Source organism: Entelurus aequoreus, linkage group LG28 (genome assembly GCF_033978785.1).
Source record: "Entelurus aequoreus isolate RoL-2023_Sb linkage group LG28, RoL_Eaeq_v1.1, whole genome shotgun sequence".
Classification (NCBI taxonomy): Eukaryota; Metazoa; Chordata; class Actinopteri; order Syngnathiformes; family Syngnathidae; genus Entelurus; species Entelurus aequoreus.
This window is the reverse complement of record NC_084758.1, coordinates 26268985-26290693: the sequence shown is the minus strand read 5'-3', so window position 1 is coordinate 26290693 and position 21709 is coordinate 26268985. Positions and strand designations below refer to the sequence as shown.

At 39.0% G+C, this 21709-nt stretch overlaps 2 protein-coding genes across 4 annotated transcripts; one reads left to right on the top strand and one right to left on the bottom strand.

Annotated features, from left to right (window-relative positions):
- Nucleotides 1-179: 179 nt before the first annotated feature.
- On the top strand, nucleotides 180-13990 carry nkrf (NFKB repressing factor). 3 transcript variants are annotated; one of them, XM_062039865.1, is made up of 3 exons: nucleotides 180-535; nucleotides 4783-4943; nucleotides 9599-13990. In XM_062039865.1, exons 2-3 carry the CDS (start codon nucleotides 4808-4810, stop codon nucleotides 12700-12702), a joined length of 3240 nt encoding a protein of 1079 aa, XP_061895849.1. In that variant the 5' UTR covers nucleotides 180-535; nucleotides 4783-4807; the 3' UTR covers nucleotides 12703-13990. The 3 variants fall into 3 exon arrangements, with proteins under 3 accessions (XP_061895849.1, XP_061895847.1, XP_061895848.1); XM_062039863.1 differs by having other exon boundaries at nucleotides 9596-13990; XM_062039864.1 differs by lacking the exon at nucleotides 180-535 and adding an exon at nucleotides 1812-2091 and having other exon boundaries at nucleotides 9596-13990.
- Nucleotides 13991-14030: 40 nt separating this feature from the next.
- LOC133645080 (ubiquitin-conjugating enzyme E2 A) lies at nucleotides 14031-17756 on the bottom strand. Its single transcript, XM_062039867.1, has 6 exons — nucleotides 17593-17756; nucleotides 17129-17209; nucleotides 17028-17053; nucleotides 15008-15097; nucleotides 14836-14924; nucleotides 14031-14759 (listed from the first exon to the last, which is right to left on the bottom strand). The coding sequence occupies exons 1-6, from the start codon at nucleotides 17634-17636 to the stop codon at nucleotides 14631-14633; spliced, it is 459 nt and encodes a 152-aa protein (XP_061895851.1). The 5' UTR covers nucleotides 17637-17756; the 3' UTR covers nucleotides 14031-14630.
- Between the last annotated feature and the right edge of the window lie 3953 nt (nucleotides 17757-21709).

Genomic DNA, 21709 nt, shown 5'->3' with positions numbered 1-21709 from the left:
AGTCTGGGCTTCCCTGCTTAGGCTGCTGCCCCCGCGACCCGACCTCGGATAAGCGGAAGAAGATGGATGGGTTAAACGTTTCGGTTTAATGTAAGATTATTATAGTGACTGTAACAAAAGTAAGACAATTACTATTTATCGTAACATTCACGTTTGGAAAATCAATTTCCTGTGATGTGACCGCCGCCATGACAGATGTTCCGTCGATGCTAGCGAGGCAAGAAAATGGACGCTTCCGGTCTCCAACCGACTGTGCTTTCAGCGGCGGCTAATTCGCTCACCATTTTCCTATAATAAGACACTCACGTCTAAATGCTACTATTTTCTTCGAGGGGGCAGTTCGCTAATTAGACAAGTTACCGTCGTAATTTCTTGCCGTTTTTGTGGTTTAGCTTTCAAGCTAGCCGCAACTGTTAGCTGGCTAAAGTACGAGGCTAGCGCGACGCCTCTGGTGTTAATATTTGTTTTATATGTATGCCCCCCCCCCCCAACAAAAAGACAACGCTTACAGTGACACAGATTTCCGCCGCTAAAGGTAAGACTACGACTTTTTATTTATTTGTGCACGTAACGACGACCATTTATGAACAGAATCGGTGACAAAGGCTGTGCTTAAGGCCTACCGCGTTAGTCGACTATTACATGTTTTTGTATGCATTTCACACTAATACGTGTGCAATCCTGCATGAAAATGTGCAAAGAGGTATTAACAGATGATTGGACTTATATGGCAAATCGTATATGATTAACAGTTCCGCCACTCAAATGTATGCAGCATAGCATAGGTCAGACTTGGGTAAACTAAGGCCCGGGGACCAATGCGGCCCGTTAAGCATTTCAATCATTTCCAAATAATTTTGGATTTGTAAAATGTAATCCGTAGCTGCCATTATGATGTGCAGTGATATTTTTCAAATGACCGTAAGTCTTGAATTATACAAAATATTTCAATGGTAGGGAATCTGCGCCTTTGCAATATATACTAGTTACTATGGCAATTAGGGCTGGGCGATATGGCCTTTTTTAATATCTCGATATTTTTAGGCCATATCGCGATACACAATATTTTGCCTTAGCCTTGAATGAACACTTGATGCATATAATCACAGCAGTATGATGATTCTATGTGTCTGCATTAAAACATTCTTGTTCATACTGCATTAATATATGCTCATTTTAAACTTTCATGCAGGGAGGGAAATCACAACTAAGTCAATTTCAATCAATCAATCAATCAATGTTTATTTATATAGCCCTAAATCACAAGTGTCTCAAAGGGCTGTACAAGCCACAACGACATCCTCGGTGTCGAGTGGGTCTGACATAATATTGTGAAAGTCCAACACATCAGCGAAATTTGCCAAAACTGTATTTATTAAACAGTAATTCTTCCTCCATTTGTTACCAGATTCGCACCTTCTCTCTCTCTCTCGTATTAGCACACGCACAACATCGTTAGCATCACAGCTAACGTTATCATGTCGCTACCTGTCTGCTCCGTGTTAGCGTGTGAAGTTGCTCACGTGACGTGTAGGGCTGCAACAACTAATCGATTAAATCGATTAAAATCGATTATAAAAATAGTTGGCGATTAATTTAGTCATCGATTCGTTGGAACTATGCTATGCGCATGCGCAGAGGCTTTTTTTAATTTTATTTTAAAAATTGTTTTAATTTTTTTTATAAACCTTTATTTATAAACTGCAACATTTACAAACAGCTGATAAACAATAATCAAAGTAAGTACAAAAACGGTACAAAACAGCGGCAGGGTGGCGCTGAGGCTACGTCTCATGAGGTGGCGTAAGCTAGCCAATGATGTGTCATGTGCAGCTCACGTGACGACGCCGTCTGGAAACATTCGAAAAAATGGCGCAGGTAAACCGTACGGATAGTTCAGCAGAAAAACATCTTGAGGTTATTGCTTCAATGGAGAAAAGTGTACGACCTAAGTCGTCAAAAGTGTGGTAACACTTTACTTTAAAGACTTCAAAGAAGACCATTTCCTGCAAAATGGCACGGAAGTACAACATTGCTTCAGAAGCACCTGAAAAGGAAACATGTTGGAGCCATGGATGAAGGGAACTCACAGTACGTAACTTTTTAAGTCCATAGTGGCAACAAGCATTCATGAGTTCAGATTTTTTGTGAGTAACGTTAAAGTTATGCCTTTGTTGCAACGCGGGGCTGATAATGTGTCTCCGGCACATTTGACTCCGTTTTGAGAGAGAAAACGCACGGTTACCAATTTCGAAATAAACGTAACGGACAGAAATATCTCAGGTTGGTTTCATAATGGATCAATGTAGCCGGGCCGATAAAGCTATATAAATATATTTTAGATTTGAGTGACGCTTTAGTATAACTAAACGTTATGAAGGTGCTGGAATATTTCATGCTATTATTCAGAGGCAGCCTAAAATGAATCCTTTATTATTCACAACAGAAACGTGTACAATATCTGATTCAGTTCTGATAAGTTACATTTCTGTGTTATTATTGGTGTATGCTGCACCCCCAATGTCCAGAACATGGTGCCAGTATGCTGGTTTTTTTCAATAAAATACTGGAAAGGATAGAAATGTAGTTTGTCTCTTTCATCCGATTACTAATCGAAGTAACAATCGACAGATTAATCGATTATCAAATGAATCGTTAGTTGCAGCCCTAGTGACGTGTGTAAGAAGGTGCGCTTGGTTTACATCTTTGTGAGAAGGAGGAGAGACAAGAAAGAGTGGGAAATGCATGCAGTGTAATGCCCGCAGCTAAAAGCAACTGCGTGAGAACGTATACTCGAATGTCACGATACAGTCATTTTCTATATCGCATAGAGACAAACCCGCGATAAATCGAGTATATTGATATATCTCCCAGCCCTAATTTGAACTAAGCAAAATGATCTATCTGCCTATAGAAAAACAAAATGTGGCTTGTCAAGACTTTCCAAAACAAGTAAAATTAGCTAACCTCAATTGACCCAAAAATACTTTAAAATAAGTATTTCTCACTAATAACTGTAATACTACGAGTACGTATTTTCTATTGTTTCATTAAAAATAAAACTGCAAAGTCCATTTGGCTGTCATCTGTTTTAATATGAGACACAATTGTGTCAAAGTCATGATTTTTTTTTTTCATGCTTGAAATGAGAAATTATTACTTTAAAAAAAGTAGTTTTATACTTGAGTGTTGATGACACAGCTTTGCAACAGTTGATATTCTAGTTTCAAGCATGTTTTACTCAATATAGGTCATAAAATCTCAGCAACAAGCTGTAATATCTTACTGAGATAATTTAGGACCAAAACCCTTAAAACAAGTAAAACACTCTAACATAAAATCTGCTTAGTGAGAAGAATGATCTTATCAGACAGAAAATAAGCAAATATCACCCTTATTTGAGATATTTCATCTTACTTAGATTTCAGTTTTTGCAGTGCACCTATTTAGGTTAACAATATTTTTTGCAAACCAGTTATTATAGTCTGCAAATTATGTGTCCTTGTTGAGCGTCTGTGCTGTCAAGAGCTCTGCAGAGTAACCGTGTAATACTCTTCCATATTAGCTTTTAGTTTAGTTTATTATTATTTATTCGGTCAGTGGTCAACAAAACAGTTTTACATAAACAGTTGTACATTCATAAATTGAAAATGTTGCAGACTGAAAGGGTGTAGGCTGAAGTTGAACACTTATTGCGCCTAACTCTATAAACATTGTCAAATACAAGATGAGCTTCCTAAAAATATGAAATTTCCTTTGCACAACTTATTATGAATACACCTTGTACACAACATAAACACTGTTCAATTATACACATAGTAAAGACATGTGAAATATCCTTGTACACGTGTTAAACCTTTGTACCAATTATATACTATATACAAACAATTATACTTCCATTATTATTTATATCCCACATTTAGTTTGTAATCAACATCGATCATAGTATTAACCATATCAGTAGGTGGCAGCCGGTAGCTAATTGCTTTGTAGATGTCGGAGGCAGCGTGCAGGTAAAAAGGTACCTAATGCTTAAACCAAAAATAAACAAAAGGTGAGTGCCCCTAAGAAAAGTAATTGAACCTTAGGGAAGGCTATGCAGACCGAAACTAAAACTGAACTGGCTACAAAGTAAACAAAAACAGAATGCTGGACGACAGCAAAGAGTTGCTGTGGAGCAAAGACGGCGTCCACCATGTACATCCGAACATGACATGACAATCAACAAGATCCTCACAAAGAAGGATAAAAACAACTGAAATATTCTTGATAGTTAAAACAAAGCAGATACGGGAAATATCGCTCAAAGGAAGACATGGAACTGCTACAAGAAAATACCAAAAAAAAAGAAGAGAAAAAGCCACCAAAATAGGAGCGCAAGACAAGAACTAAAACACTAAACACGGTAAAACAGCAAAAAACTCAAAATAAGTCACGGCATGATGTAACAGGTTGTGACAGTACACCTACTTTGAGACAAGAGCTATATTGACGCATGCTTGGTTATGGTTTAAAGTCATATCCAACAATTGCGACGACGACTCTTTACTGTCAACTGAGTTTAGTTTTTTAATGATTTCTGCTGGTGGTGTGACTCCGGATATTTTCAAGGCAAAAATGTGCCTTGGTTCAAAATAGTTTGAAAAACACTGGCATAGGAGACTATAATAGAGTAACTGGTATTCATTGCCGTGGAGTTTTATTGTACCGGGTGACGAAATGTGCCATAAATATTGGTTTTACTCCTGCACAATGCTGATAAAGTCTGACTCATTTTCACAGGTATAAAAGGTACAAGTGGTAGGAAATGGATGGATGGGATGGATGGCCTGGATGTGATCAGAAGGTGCTGGGGAGGGAAAGGACGGCTGCTGGCGAAAGGCTCCCTTTTGACCCATATTTTAGCTCTGAAGCAAGAAAGAGACCTATTTTTTGTGATGAAAGTAAGTGTTGTTAAATTGTACAATATGATTTATTTGTTTTCTACAGTTCCTCGCTGCCTGTGACCTAACAGGTAACGTCTAATATACAACTCCATATACAAGCCCTTGGACGCTGGTCGACCTGAGATGTTGATTACATTTGGACAGAATGTCTCCCTTTGAAAATAATGGAAATTGAATAAATCCATCGGCGATCCTAAAATGTACAGTACAGGCCAAATGTTTGGACACACAGTCTCATTCAATGCGTTTTCTTTATTTTCATGACTATTTACATTGTAGATTGTCACTGAAGGCATCAACACTATGAATGCACACATGTGAATTTATGTACTTAACAAAGAAATGTGAAATAATTTAAAACATGTTTTATATTCTAGTTTCTTCAAAATAGCCACCCTTTGCTCTGATTACTGCTTTGCGCAATCTTGGCATTCTCTCGATGAGCTTCAAGAGGTAGTCACTTCAAATGGTTTTCCCTTCACAGGTGTCATAGTTTTGATGCTTTCAGTGACAATCTGCAAGGTAAATAGTCATGAAAATGCATTGAAATGAGATGGTGTGTCCAAACTTTTGGACTACCGGTACTGTATATGTGCAGGAGTTATAGAAAGTAGATGGATGCATAATGAATCCATTCCAGAGGTGCAGTTTCCTTTTCTATGGTCAACATTATACTTTGCCATCCATCACTGGTACCTACTGTTGTGGCATGAGGGGGGGGGGAAGTTAAAACCAAAACAGACTTATTTAACCAGTGTTGATAAACTTAATGAACATAAAAAATTTTGCCCATCATTCACAATCCCTATGTAGGACAAAAAGACGTATGTTTATTAATTTTTTTAACGGATTCTAATTTGTGGTATATGGCTAGTACAAGGTAGCTAACACGGCAGCTAATGGGAATACTATATTGCGTCCATATGCCCCTCTAAAAAAACCATCTCGAAATCGCAAACAATACTTTATTTACGTCTCGTGACCTGAATACTAACCAAGTATTAGCTATATTAATATAAGCGCTAACGCTCAGGAACTACTTTTAACGGCGCCCTGACCACAGAGGTATCTAGCTTATGCAGCTATTGACGTACTTAGCCCGTGAGCTGTTACATTGCCTCTGAGTTGGTGAACATTAATTCTAGATTGTAAATCATGCCTCTCTCTCACCTGGATGGTAGAAGGTTGTGGCCATAAATCGAGAAGTTGGTCAACTCTGACAAGAAAGACAAGAAAAGATGCTTGTTTGTGTCTCTTTATTTTATTACCTGTGAGGATTATGATTCATTCTTATTTCTGATGGGAAGATATGAGCATCCCATCAGTCGGCATGTCATTCAAGTGAGAGCAGATGTGTATGTATCATGTTTGTAGTTTGTACTTCTTGTTCCGCACTTAACAACAGTGCTACATGATGTTTAGTGTTTCACTGAAGCCTAATCTTCTTATCACTCAGCCTCTAAAACTTGTAGATCATCCTCCTTATGTTCAGGCACACAATTATAAGGTTCTGGATAGGGTTGTCCCAATACCAATACCAAAATGTATTACGATACTTTTCTAAATAAAGGGGACCACAAAAATGTAATTATTGGGTTAATTTTAACAACAAATAAAACAAACAATTGTAGAACAACTTTGGCCTTAAGTAAGAGAGTGAACATACACTACCGTTCAAAAGTTTGGGGTCACCCAAACAATTTTGTGGAAGAGCCTTAATTTCTAAGAACAAGAACAGACTGTCGAGTTTCAGATGAAAGTTCTCTTTTTCTGGCCATTTTGAGCGTTTAATTGACCCCACAAATGTGATGCTCCAGAAACTCAATCTGTTCAAAAGAAGGTCAGTTTTGTAGCTTCTGTAACGAGCTAAACTGTTTTCAGATGTGTGAACATGATTGCACAAGGGTTTTCTAATCATCAATTAGCCTTCTGAGCCAATGAGCAAACACATTGTACCATTAGAACACTGGAGTGATAGTTTCTGGAAAAGGGCCTCTATACATTTGCAGCTAGAATAGTCATTTACCACATTAGCATTGTATAGAGTGTATTTCTTTAAAGTTAAGACTAGTTTAAAGTTATCTTCATTGAAAAGTACAGTGCTTTTCCTTCAAAAATAAGGACATTTCAATGTGACCCCAAACTTTTGAACGGTAGTGTACCAGACAACTTAACTTTTAGTATTAAGTAAGCAAACAAAGGCTTCTAATTTGGCTGCTGACATATGCAGTAACACATTGTCATGTCCCATTCTATTATTTTGTCAAAATTATGAGGGACAAGCGGTACAAAATGGATCACCTCTTGCTGAGCGGCGCTTCAGTGTTAAAAGCCTTTCCTTTATTGTTTATTTTTAAGCCAAAATTACACACTGTTTGTGCTTGTAAGTACTTTGTGTGTGTGTGTTGTTGACAGTGTTACTTTGTAACGTGTTACTGTAACGCCGTTACTTTCAGCGGTAAATAGTAATCTAACGCGTTATTTTTATATTCAGTAACTCAGTTACCGTTACACATGATGCGTTACTGCATTATTTGACGTTATTTTTTATGTAGTATCGGCTAGAAACTGAGAAGATCTGAATGTGTTTTATTGGAGCGCTGCAGAAGAGGCGACAAGGAATAGGCGCCGCGCACTGTGTTTGTGTGTGTGTGGTTTACTAACAAGACATGGCGAAGCCCGAAGCCGAGTTTCTTAACATGGAGATATTCTCACTACTTTTCTTTTGTCGACCACAAAGAAAAGAACATTTTAGTTAAATATAAGTTGTGTCTTGGATCAAAGATCCTATCCTAGCAATTCAAATCTGCTGAAACAGCTACAAAAGCAACATGCTTCGACAAAGCTAGTAAAGAGACACACTTCACCTCCTAAGCAACAGCAACTGGATTTTAACGAGGCACTGCGCACTGAAGGTACACACACTCTGTCAATTCTCTTATATACTGTTGCTCTTTCATTCTAGACTTCTAGAGTGTTTGATTATCACATCACTCTAAATGTATAGACTATAAAGTTCACAAACATAAAGAGGGATGCTAGTGGGCCAGGCCAATCTTTCCTTTAGGGCTGCAACAACTAATCGATTAAATCGATTAAAATCAATTATTGAAATAGTTGCTGATTATTTTGGTCATCGTTTCGTTGCAGCTATGCTATGCACAGTTTTGTTTTTTTAAATTAAATTTTTTTTTTTTTTTTTTTAATAAACCTTTATTTATAAACTGCAACATTTACAAACAGCTGAGAAACAATAATAAAATTAAGTATTGTGCCAGTATGCTGTTTTTTTCAATAAAATACTGGATAGGATAGAAATGTAGTTTGCCTCTTTTATCCGATTATTAATCGATTAATCGAAGTAATAATCGACAGATTAATCGATTATCAGATTAATCGTTAGTTGCAGCCCTACTTTCCTTATCTCTAAACTAAAACTGGGGAAATGTGTAGTGTTCTGGGCTTTAGACATGATTTTATTTCAGAATTCCTTGAGAGAGAAAAACACCTGGTTAGGCTTTGTGTATGTAGGGTGTGCCTTCCTTGGTTTACAGCTATGTTGTTATTATGCTGTTTGTTACTTATGTATGTTATGTTGCAGCTATTTAAAATAGTTTTGTCAATTTGTTCTGGCCTGAAACAAATTGGCCCTTTGAAACATATCTTTGTCTTTGTGTGTTGTAGACCACATTGCTTAGCAGAGTTCAGTGATGCAAATGCATGTCAAGTTGATCAACACATTGTATTATTCTCCAGTGCAATAACTACTGAAATGAAGGCTAAAAGGGCATTAAAGGGGGCCTTAAAAAAAAAAAAAATAAATAAATATATATATATATATATATAAGTAACTAAATAGTTACTTTTCACAGTAACACATTACTTTTTGGTGTAAGTAACTGAGTTAGTAACTCAGTTACTTTTGAAATAAAGTAACTAGTAACTGTAACTAGTTACTGGTTTTCAGTAACTAACCCAACACTGGTTGTTGAACATGCTCCTGTGCTCGTAAAACTAGCAATGTCACGACGTTATGACATTGCGCCGTCATGCTTGTAAAAAAAAAAAAAAGGTACTGGTATTTTTCAGAGGCCGTATAGTACTGTTTTTAATTTGTTAGTATCGCGGTACTTTATTAGTATCGTCATACCCTAATACCCTAGTTTTGGACTAACATTTGTCCCAAAGTAGTCATCATTGGCTCTCATGAAGTCTACCATATTTAGTAAAAGTTATTGTTGTTGAAGGAAATGGCCACTATTGTAATACATCTGTGAAATTAATACGCAAATATTCCATGTTATGATTTATACTTACAGTGAGTATATAAACTTTGATGGAAGTTGTAGGATGTTTTAGAGCGCTTAATAGGGCGGACTTTCATGTGTTCTTGTCTCACATAAGGTATGTGAATTGTATACAAAATTCAAAAAAAGTGTAGTCCCCCTTTTTAAAAACACAAATTAATTCTCACGAGATACAGGAGTTTCGAGCCTGTTAATTATTTTAATTAAAATTCCAGATTTCACTGAATTGTATTTTCATGCCACATAGCGAACCCAAAGATTGTTCTGGTCTTAGATAATGTGATCTATGTATTTTACAGACTGTCTTTCTTTTAGCTATTTGCCTGTGTCTTATTTTTGCAGCAGAACAGCCCATGAGGAAGATGCCCATGCCCGAGTTTGGTTCCTGGCATGGATTTGAGCCTGTGCATTTTGTGAGCAGCGGAGGAGGAGCATATGGCGCTGACGAGAAGGAGAACGATAAGGAGCCCAGAAGGAGTGATCCGTACGCCGGGTGGGACAGGGAATATCCACACGCTTCCCACAGCAGCAGTGGCAGAGCTCAAAGCTCCTTCCTTAATCCTGCTTTTGACCAAGTGCAGCCATACACTTCTGACTCTTGGGGTTCCCATAGGGATCAAGACTCGGAGAGAAACTCTGGCGCCTCTTTCGGTGGTGCAGTTGGTTTAGGTTACAGGGGCCACGGATCCTCATCAAACTTCATGACAAAGATACAGCAGGAGTACTCAAACAAGTATGATGCCCACAGTTCTCAAAACTTAGATATGTACTCACAACCACACAGTTACAATGAATACAGGAGAGGGAACAGACCGGACTCCGGACGTCAAGGTTTAGGGTATGATCACCAGGACCCCCAATCATCCACCCCGCCTCATAATGATCACCAGGACCCCCAATCATCCACCCGGCTTCATAATGATCACCAGGACCCCCAATCATCCACCCGGCCTCATAACCGAGCATCTGCCACCTCTCAGCTGGGGGTTGCATCGCAGCCCCTCCCTATCTCTCAGGGCACACTAGTTGAGAAGAAATTAGCTATGTACTCACAACCACACAGTTACGCCACCCGGCCTCATAATGATCACCAGGACCCCCAATCATCCATCCGGCCTCATAACCGAGCATCTGCCACCTCTCAGCTGGGGGTTGCATCGCAGCCCCTCCCTATCTCTCAGGGCACACTAGTTGAGAAGAAATTAGCTATGTACTCACAACCACACAGTTACGCCACCCGACCTCATAATGATCACCAGGACCCCCAATCATCCATCCGGCCTCATAACCGAGCATCTGCCACCTCTCAGCTGGGGGTTTCATCGCAGCCCCTCCCTATCTCTCAGGGCACACTAGTTGAGAAGAAATTAGCTATGTACTCACAACCACACAGTTACGCCACCCGGCCTCATAATGATCACCAGGACCCCCAATCATCCATCCGGCCTCATAACCGAGCATCTGCCACCTCTCAGCTTGGGGTTGCATCGCAGCCCCTCCCTATCTCTCAGGGCACACTAGTTGAGAAGAAATTAGATATGTACTCACAACCACACAGTTACAATGAATACGGGAGAGGGAACAGACCGGACTCCGGACGTCAAGGTTTAGGGTATGATCACCAGGACCCCCGATCATCCACCCGGCCTAATAATGATCACCAGGACCCCCAATCAACCACCCGGCCTCAGAATGATCACCAGGACCCCCAATCATCCACCCGGCCTCATAATGAGCACCAGGACCCCCAATCATCTAGCCGGCCTCATAACCAAGCATCTGCAACCCCTCAGCTGGGGGGTGCATCACAGCCCCTCCCTATCCCTCAGGGCACGTTAGTTGAGAAGAAAAGGCTCATTGCCACTTTGGCTTCTGCAGTGACTAGTAGTCTTAGGGATCCTAAGTACGTCACTTCCACTCACACTTCAGTTTACAGCGTCTTGTTGAGTCGCTGCATTCAATCGTGCAAGACCAACCCGCAGTACATTTACGTCAATCTGAAAGATATTCCTCAGGCCGACCTACCCAAGAACCGCAAAGTGCCGGCGGAAGGCTATGCCTGTGAGCTGAGGATTCAGGGTGTGTATCTGGCCACAGGATACTCTGGAAGTAAAAACGGCGCAAGGGACCGCGCCTCTGAGTGCGCTGTCAAACTTTTTATGAAGCCTGTGACGGTCTGTACGGTGTCGCGCAAGTACAACCACACAGTGTTCGATGATGTGGTTGTGCGGCATAGAAACATCTTCACTCCTGCCTTCCCACCTGCCCTTGGGAAACCAGAGAACATCGGAGACCCCAGCTTTAAGGGCCCCTACGAGCCCGACATGACGAAGCACTGGACAGAGTTTGTGGTTCAGGAGAACGCCCAAGATGCCATCTGCATACTCAATAACTCTGCAGCCTTCTGTCACATGAAGGTAGATTACAAGTTTGAGCAGCTGCCCAACGCTTCGTGGCAATGCAGCGTTTATGTGCAGGATGAAATGGTTGCACAGGCCACTGGAAACAAAAAGAGCTCCAAGCATTTCGCGGCAGTAAGAGCAGTAGAAAAGCTACGAATGAACCAGGCGTCATGCCAAAAAAGATTCTCCCAGCAGCCGCATCAAAAGCCGCAGATAACATGGAGAAATCATCAGTCAGTATCAGGTTGGCAGTTTCGACAGCGTGGCTCAAAAGATAAACATCTGAGTGAGTTGGTTATCTTTGAAAATTCGGACAATGCCATTTGCATCATCAACGACACGGCTCAGTTTAACAAAATACCAGCCGACTACAAGTTCACACAAGAACCCGATAATAACTGGAAGTGTGAAGTCTACCTGGCAGGACAGTTTGTGGCAGCAGCTGTCGGAGGTAGAAAGCAGGTGAAGCACACTGCAGCAGAGGAGGCTTTGGCCACATTGAAGCAGACGCAGGCCGTGGTCAAGTCCAACCTGAGAAAGGATGGTCACAATGACTCCATATCCCGCTCTCAGATCAAGGGTCGTTCTGAGGAAGAGGCCATAAAGCAGGAGATAAAGGAAGACAACATCGGGAACCAGCTGCTGCGTAAGATGGGGTGGAAGGGAGGCGGCTTGGGGCGAGACGGAGAGGGCATTGCAGAGCCCATCAGAGTCAAGAAGCAGTTCTCCAGGGAGGGTTTAGGCTTGGACAGTGACAAAGTCAGCAGCCAGCTCAGCAAACAGGACATGGAGGACATCATTCGCAATTACGTCAGTTCAAACCGCCAGGACGACCTCCGCTTCGCCGCCGACCTGACCAGTGAGGAGCGCAAGCAGATCCACCAGATGTCGCTACATTACGGCCTAAGGAGCAAGTCGTACGGACAGGGGAGTCAGCGATTCCTAGTGGTCAGTCGCAAAGTTGACGCAAACCTGCTCATTGGTCAGCTCCTACAGGAAGGACAGGTGGGACGATATGAACTTGTAAAACCTCAGAACTCGGATTGATTTACACGAACAAATCACTGCAGTCCATTTGTGTGAGATAAAGCCAGTCATGATATGGACTCTTTCAGGTAACGCCTGGGGTAGGGCTGCCCAATAATCACATTTGAATCACGGTCACTATTAATGGCTGCCACGATGAAATCAGGATGCTCTAAAACATTTTGAGAGTGGGACCAAAATAACGATGCGTATTTCATAGGGATGTAACGTTACCAAAATGTCACAGTACGATGTTTTAAGGCCATGGAATGATATTGTGAAATTGTCCCAAAAAATAAAAAAATCATGGTAAAAATGTCAGTGTTAAAGTGGCAGGAATGTTTAGGATAAACACACTATAATTGAACACAAACATAATGGTCAAATGCTCTAATCTAATTTATTACTGCAAACTTGTATTTTTAAGTGCAGAGAATTGTGCAGAAACGTCCACACATTAGCTTCAAATATATTTTCCGCGTGATGGTTTATCCAGTAGCTTGTCATATCTTCTTTGATGTGCAATGTCTGCTTTCCCTCCACGGCTGTGCACCACGACACGCGCTCTGTCGGCTTGGAAACGCATGAAACAATGGTACCACTTTAGTACGCAGGGTTTCTTTCTCTGTCAGCAATATAACTAAAACAGTTATGAATGGATTTTGATGAAATGTTCAGGAAATGTCCATTCTAAACAATTCCTCTTTTCTACTACGGACACAGGTCTCTCCCTTGCAAAGAAGGATTATGGGAAATGTAGTTTATTTTTTACATCGGCCAATTTCAAAAGCGCCAGGCAAAAAAACTACACTCACCAAGTTTTTGTTTGACACCGTCAGACATCACAGCATTATTGTGACTTCTTTGAAACCTTAATATTTACAATGCCGTTACATCCCTAGTAATATTTTAAGTTTAATTTTGAACTGATATCCAATTTTGATTTCAATATTGATAAAAATAATCATTTTGGCCATAATTGTGCAGCCTTAGCCCAGGTGGGGTAGAGTTCCTGCAAAAAGCCCTTTTTCTGCCTCTCGAAAAACCTTACATTTCTTTGCACATACTTGTTATAAGTACTACATCTTGATTTATGTTCGTACCAAGCCGGAAATAAGACTATTCACTGTGTTAGCATCTACCACGAGGCGATTCAAGCGACTGATGGTAGTATGGCCCCGTGAACTGTGATGGGAGTAATGCATCATGCAATACTCAACTGTCGTTGCGCTTTTTCCTGGTCATTGTACGCAAGTTACTCCTTCTGTTTAATGGCAGACTGTAGATGTGAATAAACTTAAACTGATATCACCAGGCTTAGCGTCATTGAAACATTTTAGGTGAAGCGAAAAGCAACAAGCGTCTGATGTGTATATTCATTTATTTACAAGAAAATGTACACTTTGTTACATGGGTTACCAAGTGCAAACTCTCAAAAGGAACTGAAATCTTGTATGGTCAGTTTAGTGTGACCGCCACTTTGTTTGATTGTGAAATAGCTTACATATCTTCAGTCTTTCGTTCATGATACCTAATAAGGTGTTGTGTCGTACTCAAACCTAGAAGAAAAGGCAACAGTGTTCGAGGGGTGAATCTCCATGTTGGGTTAAGTCCTAACTGAAAGGCTTTCCAAAAGGCAGAATTTTAAAAAGTGAAGCAAAAACGGGAAGAGGAACACTCATAAAAATAGGAATCGTCACAGCAAACCAGACAGCAAGCACGTACAGTTAGCAGCCACTAGAGTAAGGAACCCAGATATAACAAGGTACATTAACTTCTTTATAACAAACATACTTTAGGCCAACAACAGCATTCTGCAGAAGTGAATGCCACAAACCGTACAAACTTGGCAAAACAACAAGTCGGGGGACATGTGTATAATATACTGAGTGGAGTGGGATATTCATTTTTTTCTTTGTGAAATTATATTCCAGGCTGATAACGTGTGGTCAACAGTCACGCCAACTTTGTTCAACAATAGCAGAAACCCTCTTCTCGTACTCCCGCTTGTTTTCTTGGTACAGCTGGGCCGCCTGGCTGTTGGCCGGACTGTTTGGGTTTGGCTCGTCCAGCAAAGACTTGGAAAAAGGACAAAAGCGCTGTCAGTGGATGAGCACTGCATTTTTTTTACTTGTCTGTGTGTGCAACTGTCACCTGTATAGAAGTTAATATCGAAGATACGTCATAAGTGGGACTCCAACGGTTTTGAAGAATATCTAAACATATGCTGCCGTCGGCATATACTGCAAAAAGAGCATATATAGATTAAGCATTTTTTTTGGGGGGGGGGGGGGTTCAAAACATAATGCATAATTCATATACTTACCATTAGGATGAAACATTTTAGAGACAAACCTCACTGTTGGAGGCTTATTTGGATATTCCTCTGTGAACTCAATGGTAAGTTTGAAAGTCCCTGAAAGGGACAAAAAAAACAGAATTGCAGAAACTCTGAACAAATAATGGCCATGGTTTTATTTCACAAACACCAATTTGTACAAATCTAAGACCTGTTTTTTTGGTAACAGGTGCCTGTTACTCTATAGGAGCAGTTCTCAAACGGTTTTCACCACCTCAGAAAACAATTCGCTCCATAAGTACCACCATAATGACAGACATTGAAATACAATAGCGTAGTAGGCCTATGAATTCATTTAACAAATATACTTAATATTTTTGGACACAAACATTACACACAGTTTGAACAGCAACACTGTTGGAATATAGGAATATAAAACACTATACTTAAATAATGACTCACACTTGCCGAACCACTAGATCAGACCTGGGCAGAAAAGGCCCGCCGTGCGTTTCCAAATCGTTTAACATCGAAACTATGAATCATGCAGTGTCGTTTTCAAATGACCTTAAGTCTTTAACTATATAAAATAATCCAATGGTTGGAATCTGCACATTTGAGTGATATACAAGTTATTAAGATAATCATAAGGACTCCAGGCAGAAGGGTTTGCTTACAGTGCAGCCAGCCTGAGACACGGGTGTCGGACAGACGCGAAAGCACAATTTTACATCAAAGTTCTGCAGAAAAGTGATTGTAGGTGGTTTAGGGTATTTTTATTTATTTTTTACCCTTTGTGTTCATATTTTTCCCTGTTTGTTGTGTTTTGCTTAATTGTGCTGTCTATCAAGGAGGTGGTCTGACAAGGAAAATATAAGTGACTTTCATATGTTGTTAATATTCAGTGGTAGTACTGTAAATCCGACATGTACATTCTTGGTGTCTCATTCAGTAAAAAAAACTCGTAAAATTCCATTGTTTTATAAGGTGGTCTGTTTCTAGCATTATATCAGATACGATTGTGTTTTTGTGTTGGTGTGCCTGAAAAAAGGAGCCAAAGCACACAGAGCAGATTTTTACAGCTATATATATATATATATATATATATATATATATATATATATATATATATATATATATATATATATATATATATATGTATATATGTATGTATATATATATATATGTATGTATGTATATATATATTTTACAGCTCTGTATATGTATGTATGTATGTGTATATATATATATATATATATATATATATATATATAATGTGTGTATATATATATGTATATTAGGGCTGCAACTAACGATTAATTTGATAATCGATTAATCTGTCGATTATTACTTCGATTAATAATCGGATAAAAGAGACAAACTACATTTCTATCCTTTCCAGTATTTTATTGAAAAAAAACAGCATACTGGCACCATACTTATTTTGATTATTGTTTCTCAGCTGTTTGTACATGTTGCAGTTTATAAATAAAGGTTTATTTAAAAAAAAGCCTCTGCGCATGCGCATAGCATAGATCTAACGAATCGATGACTAAATTAATCGGCAACTGTTTTTATAATCGATTTTAATCGATTAGTTGTTGCAGCCCTAATATATATATATAATTTTACAGCTCTGTATATGTATATGTTGAGAGCTTTTTACAGCTCTGTATATGTATGTATATATATATTTTTACAGATCTGTATATGTATGTATGTATATATATATATATATATATATATATATATATATATATATATATATATATATATATATATATATATATATATATATATATATATATATATACATACACACACATACATATGTATGTATTATAAGCACAGATACACACCAGCCCCCAGACACATTTTCTCTCTCTATGTGGCCCCCGAGTCCAAATTATTGCCCAGGTTTGTACTAGATGGAGCCTGCGTGTACCGCAGTTTGAGAATCACTGCTCTATAGTGTAGTATTTGAACGCCACACGAGGAAATACTGTGATCCTTTGCTTTACATTCACATATATGAGACATGACTTACCATCTTCAAAAGGAGTTCCCTCAGGACTACAAGAATAAAAGTAAGTTAATGTTTATCTGGAAAATAAAATAAATACATAAATATAAAAAAATACAACTTACCCAAAAATGACAGCGTTCCATACCATGATATTATTTTCTGATGGAGCCCCGCTCACTCCGGCAGGAGGATCTTCTTGCAGCCTGAAAAAAATATAACTGTAAGCCTAATAAACGATTTTAAAAGTACAGTCCATATGGTCCGAGACAGGTCCTTGAAGTAATCATGAAAGTCAAAATGACTTAACTAGGAAGCGCCATTTACGTGAGGTACGGCAACGTAGCACCAGGAATCCCGAATCGCTTAGCTAAAACTGCTAGCGCTCTTAGCAACGTAAGGTTTATGTATGTTCTGTATTTGTTTACACGCAACGCCGTTAAACTCCACCAAAAAAAAGCAAACATCACGCTGGCGTGAGACAAACCCGCGTCGAAAGTTGTCACAATTCGATGACAAGTGTCGGCGACGCTGACAGGCTAGCCTGGGGATGCTAACGCTAGCTACTTGTTGTTGTCGTCTAGCTTACCGTTTAAAATCCCTCATTAAGCGTCGTCTCGCCGGTGTTGACATCCTGCTAGCCGATCGACGTGTACGTGCGACGGGAAGTGTGTTTTTGTATTCTTAAATACGTGATTACTTAGAAAACACTCTAGGCTAACTGGTGGGGGGTGGGGGGGGAGATTGGTTTGTCAAATAGTTGGCTACCTCAGATAGCACATGGACGCTTCCATTATTGTTGGCAAAAGGGTGCGCTGTCCCTACATAGTTCTTAGTTCCTAACTCACACACTGACGTAAAATTCTCGAATTGCGTCTTAAAATGAATACATATAAGAAAATCCGAAGTCAGAAGTACGATATTGTCACGTTTAAAGCGACCACAGTTGAGCTACTAATGGAAGATTCCATAGACGATTACGTCATTAACCAAGCACCCATGTATTTTCTATTGGTTTTTTAAAACGGGGGGTCCCCAACCTTTTTTGCACCAGGGACCGGTTTAATGTAGGCATTATTTTCACAGACCAGCCTTCCACGTTTGGCAGATAGATATAGCAAATAAGTGCATGAAAAATGAACACATGAAAAAACTCACCATAACATTCTATCAGTGGGAGCCCCTGGCATTTTCCCTTTGCAAAAAAGCTCCCCATAGACTTTTGTTTTTTGCTCATTTTTGCTAGTAGTAGGCTTTGTTTTGGTTTTAGTATCTGATGGGCTGTAGGTGATACATCACATTCAAGGACAAGGATGGATATACAGTATAAGAAAGCTAGAATATTTTGATTGATTGATTGATTGAAACTTTTATTAGTAGATTGCACAGTGCAGTACATATTCCGTACAATTGACCACTAAATGGTAACACCCGTTTAAGTTTTTCAACTTGTTTAAGTCGGTGTCCACTTAAATTGATTCATGATACAGATATATACTATCATCACAATGATGATAGTATATATGAATTTCCCCCAGGGATCAATAAAGTACTTTCTATTCTATTGTGTTCTATTCTATAATACAGTCATCACACAAGATAATCATCCGAGTATATACATTGAAATATTTACATTATTTACAATCTGGGATGTGGGGGGGGTGAGGGGGTTTAGGTTTGGTTGATATCAACACTTCATCCATCCATCCATTTTCTACTGCTTGTCCCTTTAGTCATCAACAATTGCATCATCAGAGAAATGGACATTGGAACAGTGTAGGACTGACTTGGTAGGATATGTACAGCAAGTAGTGGACATAGAGAGAGCGAGAGAGATCAGAAAGCATAAGAATAAGTATCTACATTTGATTATTTACTTTTGATTATTTACAATCCGGGGAAGTGGGATGTGGAAGGGAGGGTGATAGTTTAGAGTTGAAGTTGCCTGGAGGTGTTCTTTTAGTGCGGTTTTGAAGGAGGGTAGAGATGGCCTTTCTTTTACACCTATTGGGAGTGCATTCCATATTGATGTGGCATAGAAGGAGAATGAGTTAAGACCTTTGTTAGATCGGAATCTGGGTTTAACGTGGTTAGTGGAACTTGACATTAGTTCCAATAGATATATATATCTGTGGATTACTATTTCCATTCTAAAAGTTATGTATTCATATTTTGTGCAATATTTCATACGTAGATACACTAATGTTAGCTTTTTGGTCCAATTTTGCATGCGTCAATACATCCGTTATTGCTAACTACTTATGTAATAGGATGATGTGCAATAATACTAGCACTTTAACTTACTAGGCCAAAGGAGATGTGTATTTTTTTTTTCCTTCAGCACAATTATTGTATGCAACAATTTAGCACTTCTCCATCTGCCTTATGCACATTAACTCCTATGGTCACTTTGTTCCTGATCTGCCCTGATCTTAGGTCATCATCAACCTGTCGCGCACTGCAGATGGAATCTAGCTTTTGGCTACGATTTGGCACCTTTACATTTTATATGTTTATTATTGTGCATTTTTCCATGTAACAAAGATGTAACAAATATAGCAAATGGCGACTTCCTATTAGAAGTTTTATAATACATCTATGGACAAGCTTATTGGTGTGTCTGGTGGGACTGGCGAAAGTTAAGTAGGAGAAAATGTGGTCGCTTATGAATTATTTAATGTCTCTGTGCGGCCCGGTAGCAAATGCGTCACGGACCACTGTTTTAAAACATATATTTATCAATAATCTTTTATTTTATTTTTTCGGAGGCAGTATTGTACCGTTTATTTTTTTAAATAATATTTATTTATTCATTTGATAGGGAAATCATAATACAAGTACAGAGAAAACAGACTTTTTTTTTTCTTGTCCCCCCTCCAAAAAATAAAATAAAATAAAATACCAAAAATAAATAAAAATTACAGAAAAATAACAAAAGTAAAATAATAACATCCCCTTCCACCCCCCGTCCTACATTTCAGTCACAGTGGGTAACAATGTACTTCCTTCCTCTTCACCACAAGCAGATAGAGAATCACAATAACTGATTAAAAGGGAAAAAAGGTAGCAACAAAAATAAAAATCACAAACATACAGAGAAGTGCCACTGAAAAAAACAACAACAACAAAGAAAAAGAGTTGAGGTAAGTGAAAAGGTTCATTGTCAACAGTGAGTGTCACATTTATCTTATAGTGTCTTTAATTTAGCTATGTAACTAATTATGCAGCCCCAGGTCAACCAAACCTAACCCCCCCCCCCTCCACATCCCACACCCCAGATTGTAAATAATGTAAATAATTCAATGTATATACTCTGATGATTATCTTGTGTGATGACTGTATTATTATGATGATAGTATATATCTGTATCATGAATCAATTTAAGTGGACCCCGACTTAGAGAAATTGAAAAACTTATTCGGGTATTACCATTTAATGGTCAATTGTACGGAATATGTACTTCACTGTGCATTCTACTAATAAAAGTCTCAATCAATCAATCAAGTCAAATTTTTTTGGTGTACCCCTCAGATTATATTTAATTTTCTCTAATTCTAAGAAAAACATGAGGTCCTTAAGACATAGGGAGGCCTTGGGGGCAAACTGTGATTCCCACTCCAATAATATTATTCTACGAGCTATTAATGATGCAAAGGCGATACTATCCCTAAAAGTCTGCTTAATTTTTTGAGAGTTTGGTGGAATTCCAAAAATAGCTAATTCTGCACAAGGCGTCAATTTAAAATGTTTTGCATCTGCAAGATGTTTAAAGATATCAGTCCAGTAGGCTTTCAGACAGGGACAGGACCAGAACATGTGTGTCATGTTTGCAGGGGTCAATTGATAGCGATTACATGTGTCTGCAATATTGGCATACATTTTGGAAAGTTTAGCGTTAGTAAAATATATGCGATGGACAACCTTAAACTGTATTAGATTAAGCTTTGAACAAGATGTGCCATCATTTATTTGTATCAATGCAGATTTCCAGTCAGTGTCATCCAAAACTTTGCCAAATTCGGCCTTCCAGTTGTTTTTTATTTTGTCAAGGGATGTCTCCTTAATTTAATAGTTATCAATAATCTTTAATAAAATTATTTTAAATAATATAAATGCTGGTCTCTCAAGGAGGGGAAGCTCAATTTCGGCCTACATCATAAAATGTGTTGGTTTATTTATACGTAAACTCTACCCTCCGTTCCTTTTTAATAAAGTGATCTGTGAAGCTCCTCTCTACACCTGCAGATGTAGCTCCAATCGTTGCCACTAATGACAATAGTTTGTACACTTGTGTGCATTATAAAAGTATGTTTGTTGTTCAATAAAAAAAAACATTCAAATTATCAGCCATTATGTGCAGCTTGCTACCTCGCTAGCTCGCTAGCTGAGACTGGCGCGAGGCTAGTGCAAAGTGTGTCCGCCTGGGAGTGCTTTGAGACGGTGGAGGGGCTCAGCAGCACCCGCTGCTCGGTAGTGACAGAAACTGCAGATTGAAATAAGTCAGTCTCCAAACACAAAAGAACACTATAAATATAAGCTCTATTTGTCGCTAGTTGTTTTTAACAAAGAAAATGTCTCTAGGAGGGTCAGGAAAGTCTCCGGTTCAACTCAGAACAACAGAATGAATATTGAAAAATGCTCGCGCGGACGTTTACAACACAAAATCGCTGATTCGTTCATTTCGCTGTCAATCAAAAAGGGAATCA

What these genes read in the sequence shown, in the direction of transcription:
- LOC133645080 (XM_062039867.1), bottom strand. Translation starts at nt 17,636, where the DNA reads ATGTCAACACCGGCGAGACGACGCTTAATGAGGGATTTTAAACG. An exon ending in TAAAATGTTTCATCCTAATG is followed by an intron (nt 14,925 to 15,007) that starts GTAAGTATATGA and finishes CTCTTTTTGCAG; the next exon opens with TATATGCCGACGGCAGCATA. An exon ending in CGATATTAACTTCTATACAG is followed by an intron (nt 14,760 to 14,835) that starts GTGACAGTTGCA and finishes CCTTTTTCCAAG; the next exon opens with TCTTTGCTGGACGAGCCAAA.
- nkrf (XM_062039863.1), top strand. Translation starts at nt 4,808, where the DNA reads ATGGATGGATGGGATGGATGGCCTGGATGTGATCAGAAGGTGCTGGGG. An exon ending in ACCTATTTTTTGTGATGAAA is followed by an intron (nt 4,944 to 9,595) that starts GTAAGTGTTGTT and finishes TTATTTTTGCAG; the next exon opens with CAGAACAGCCCATGAGGAAG.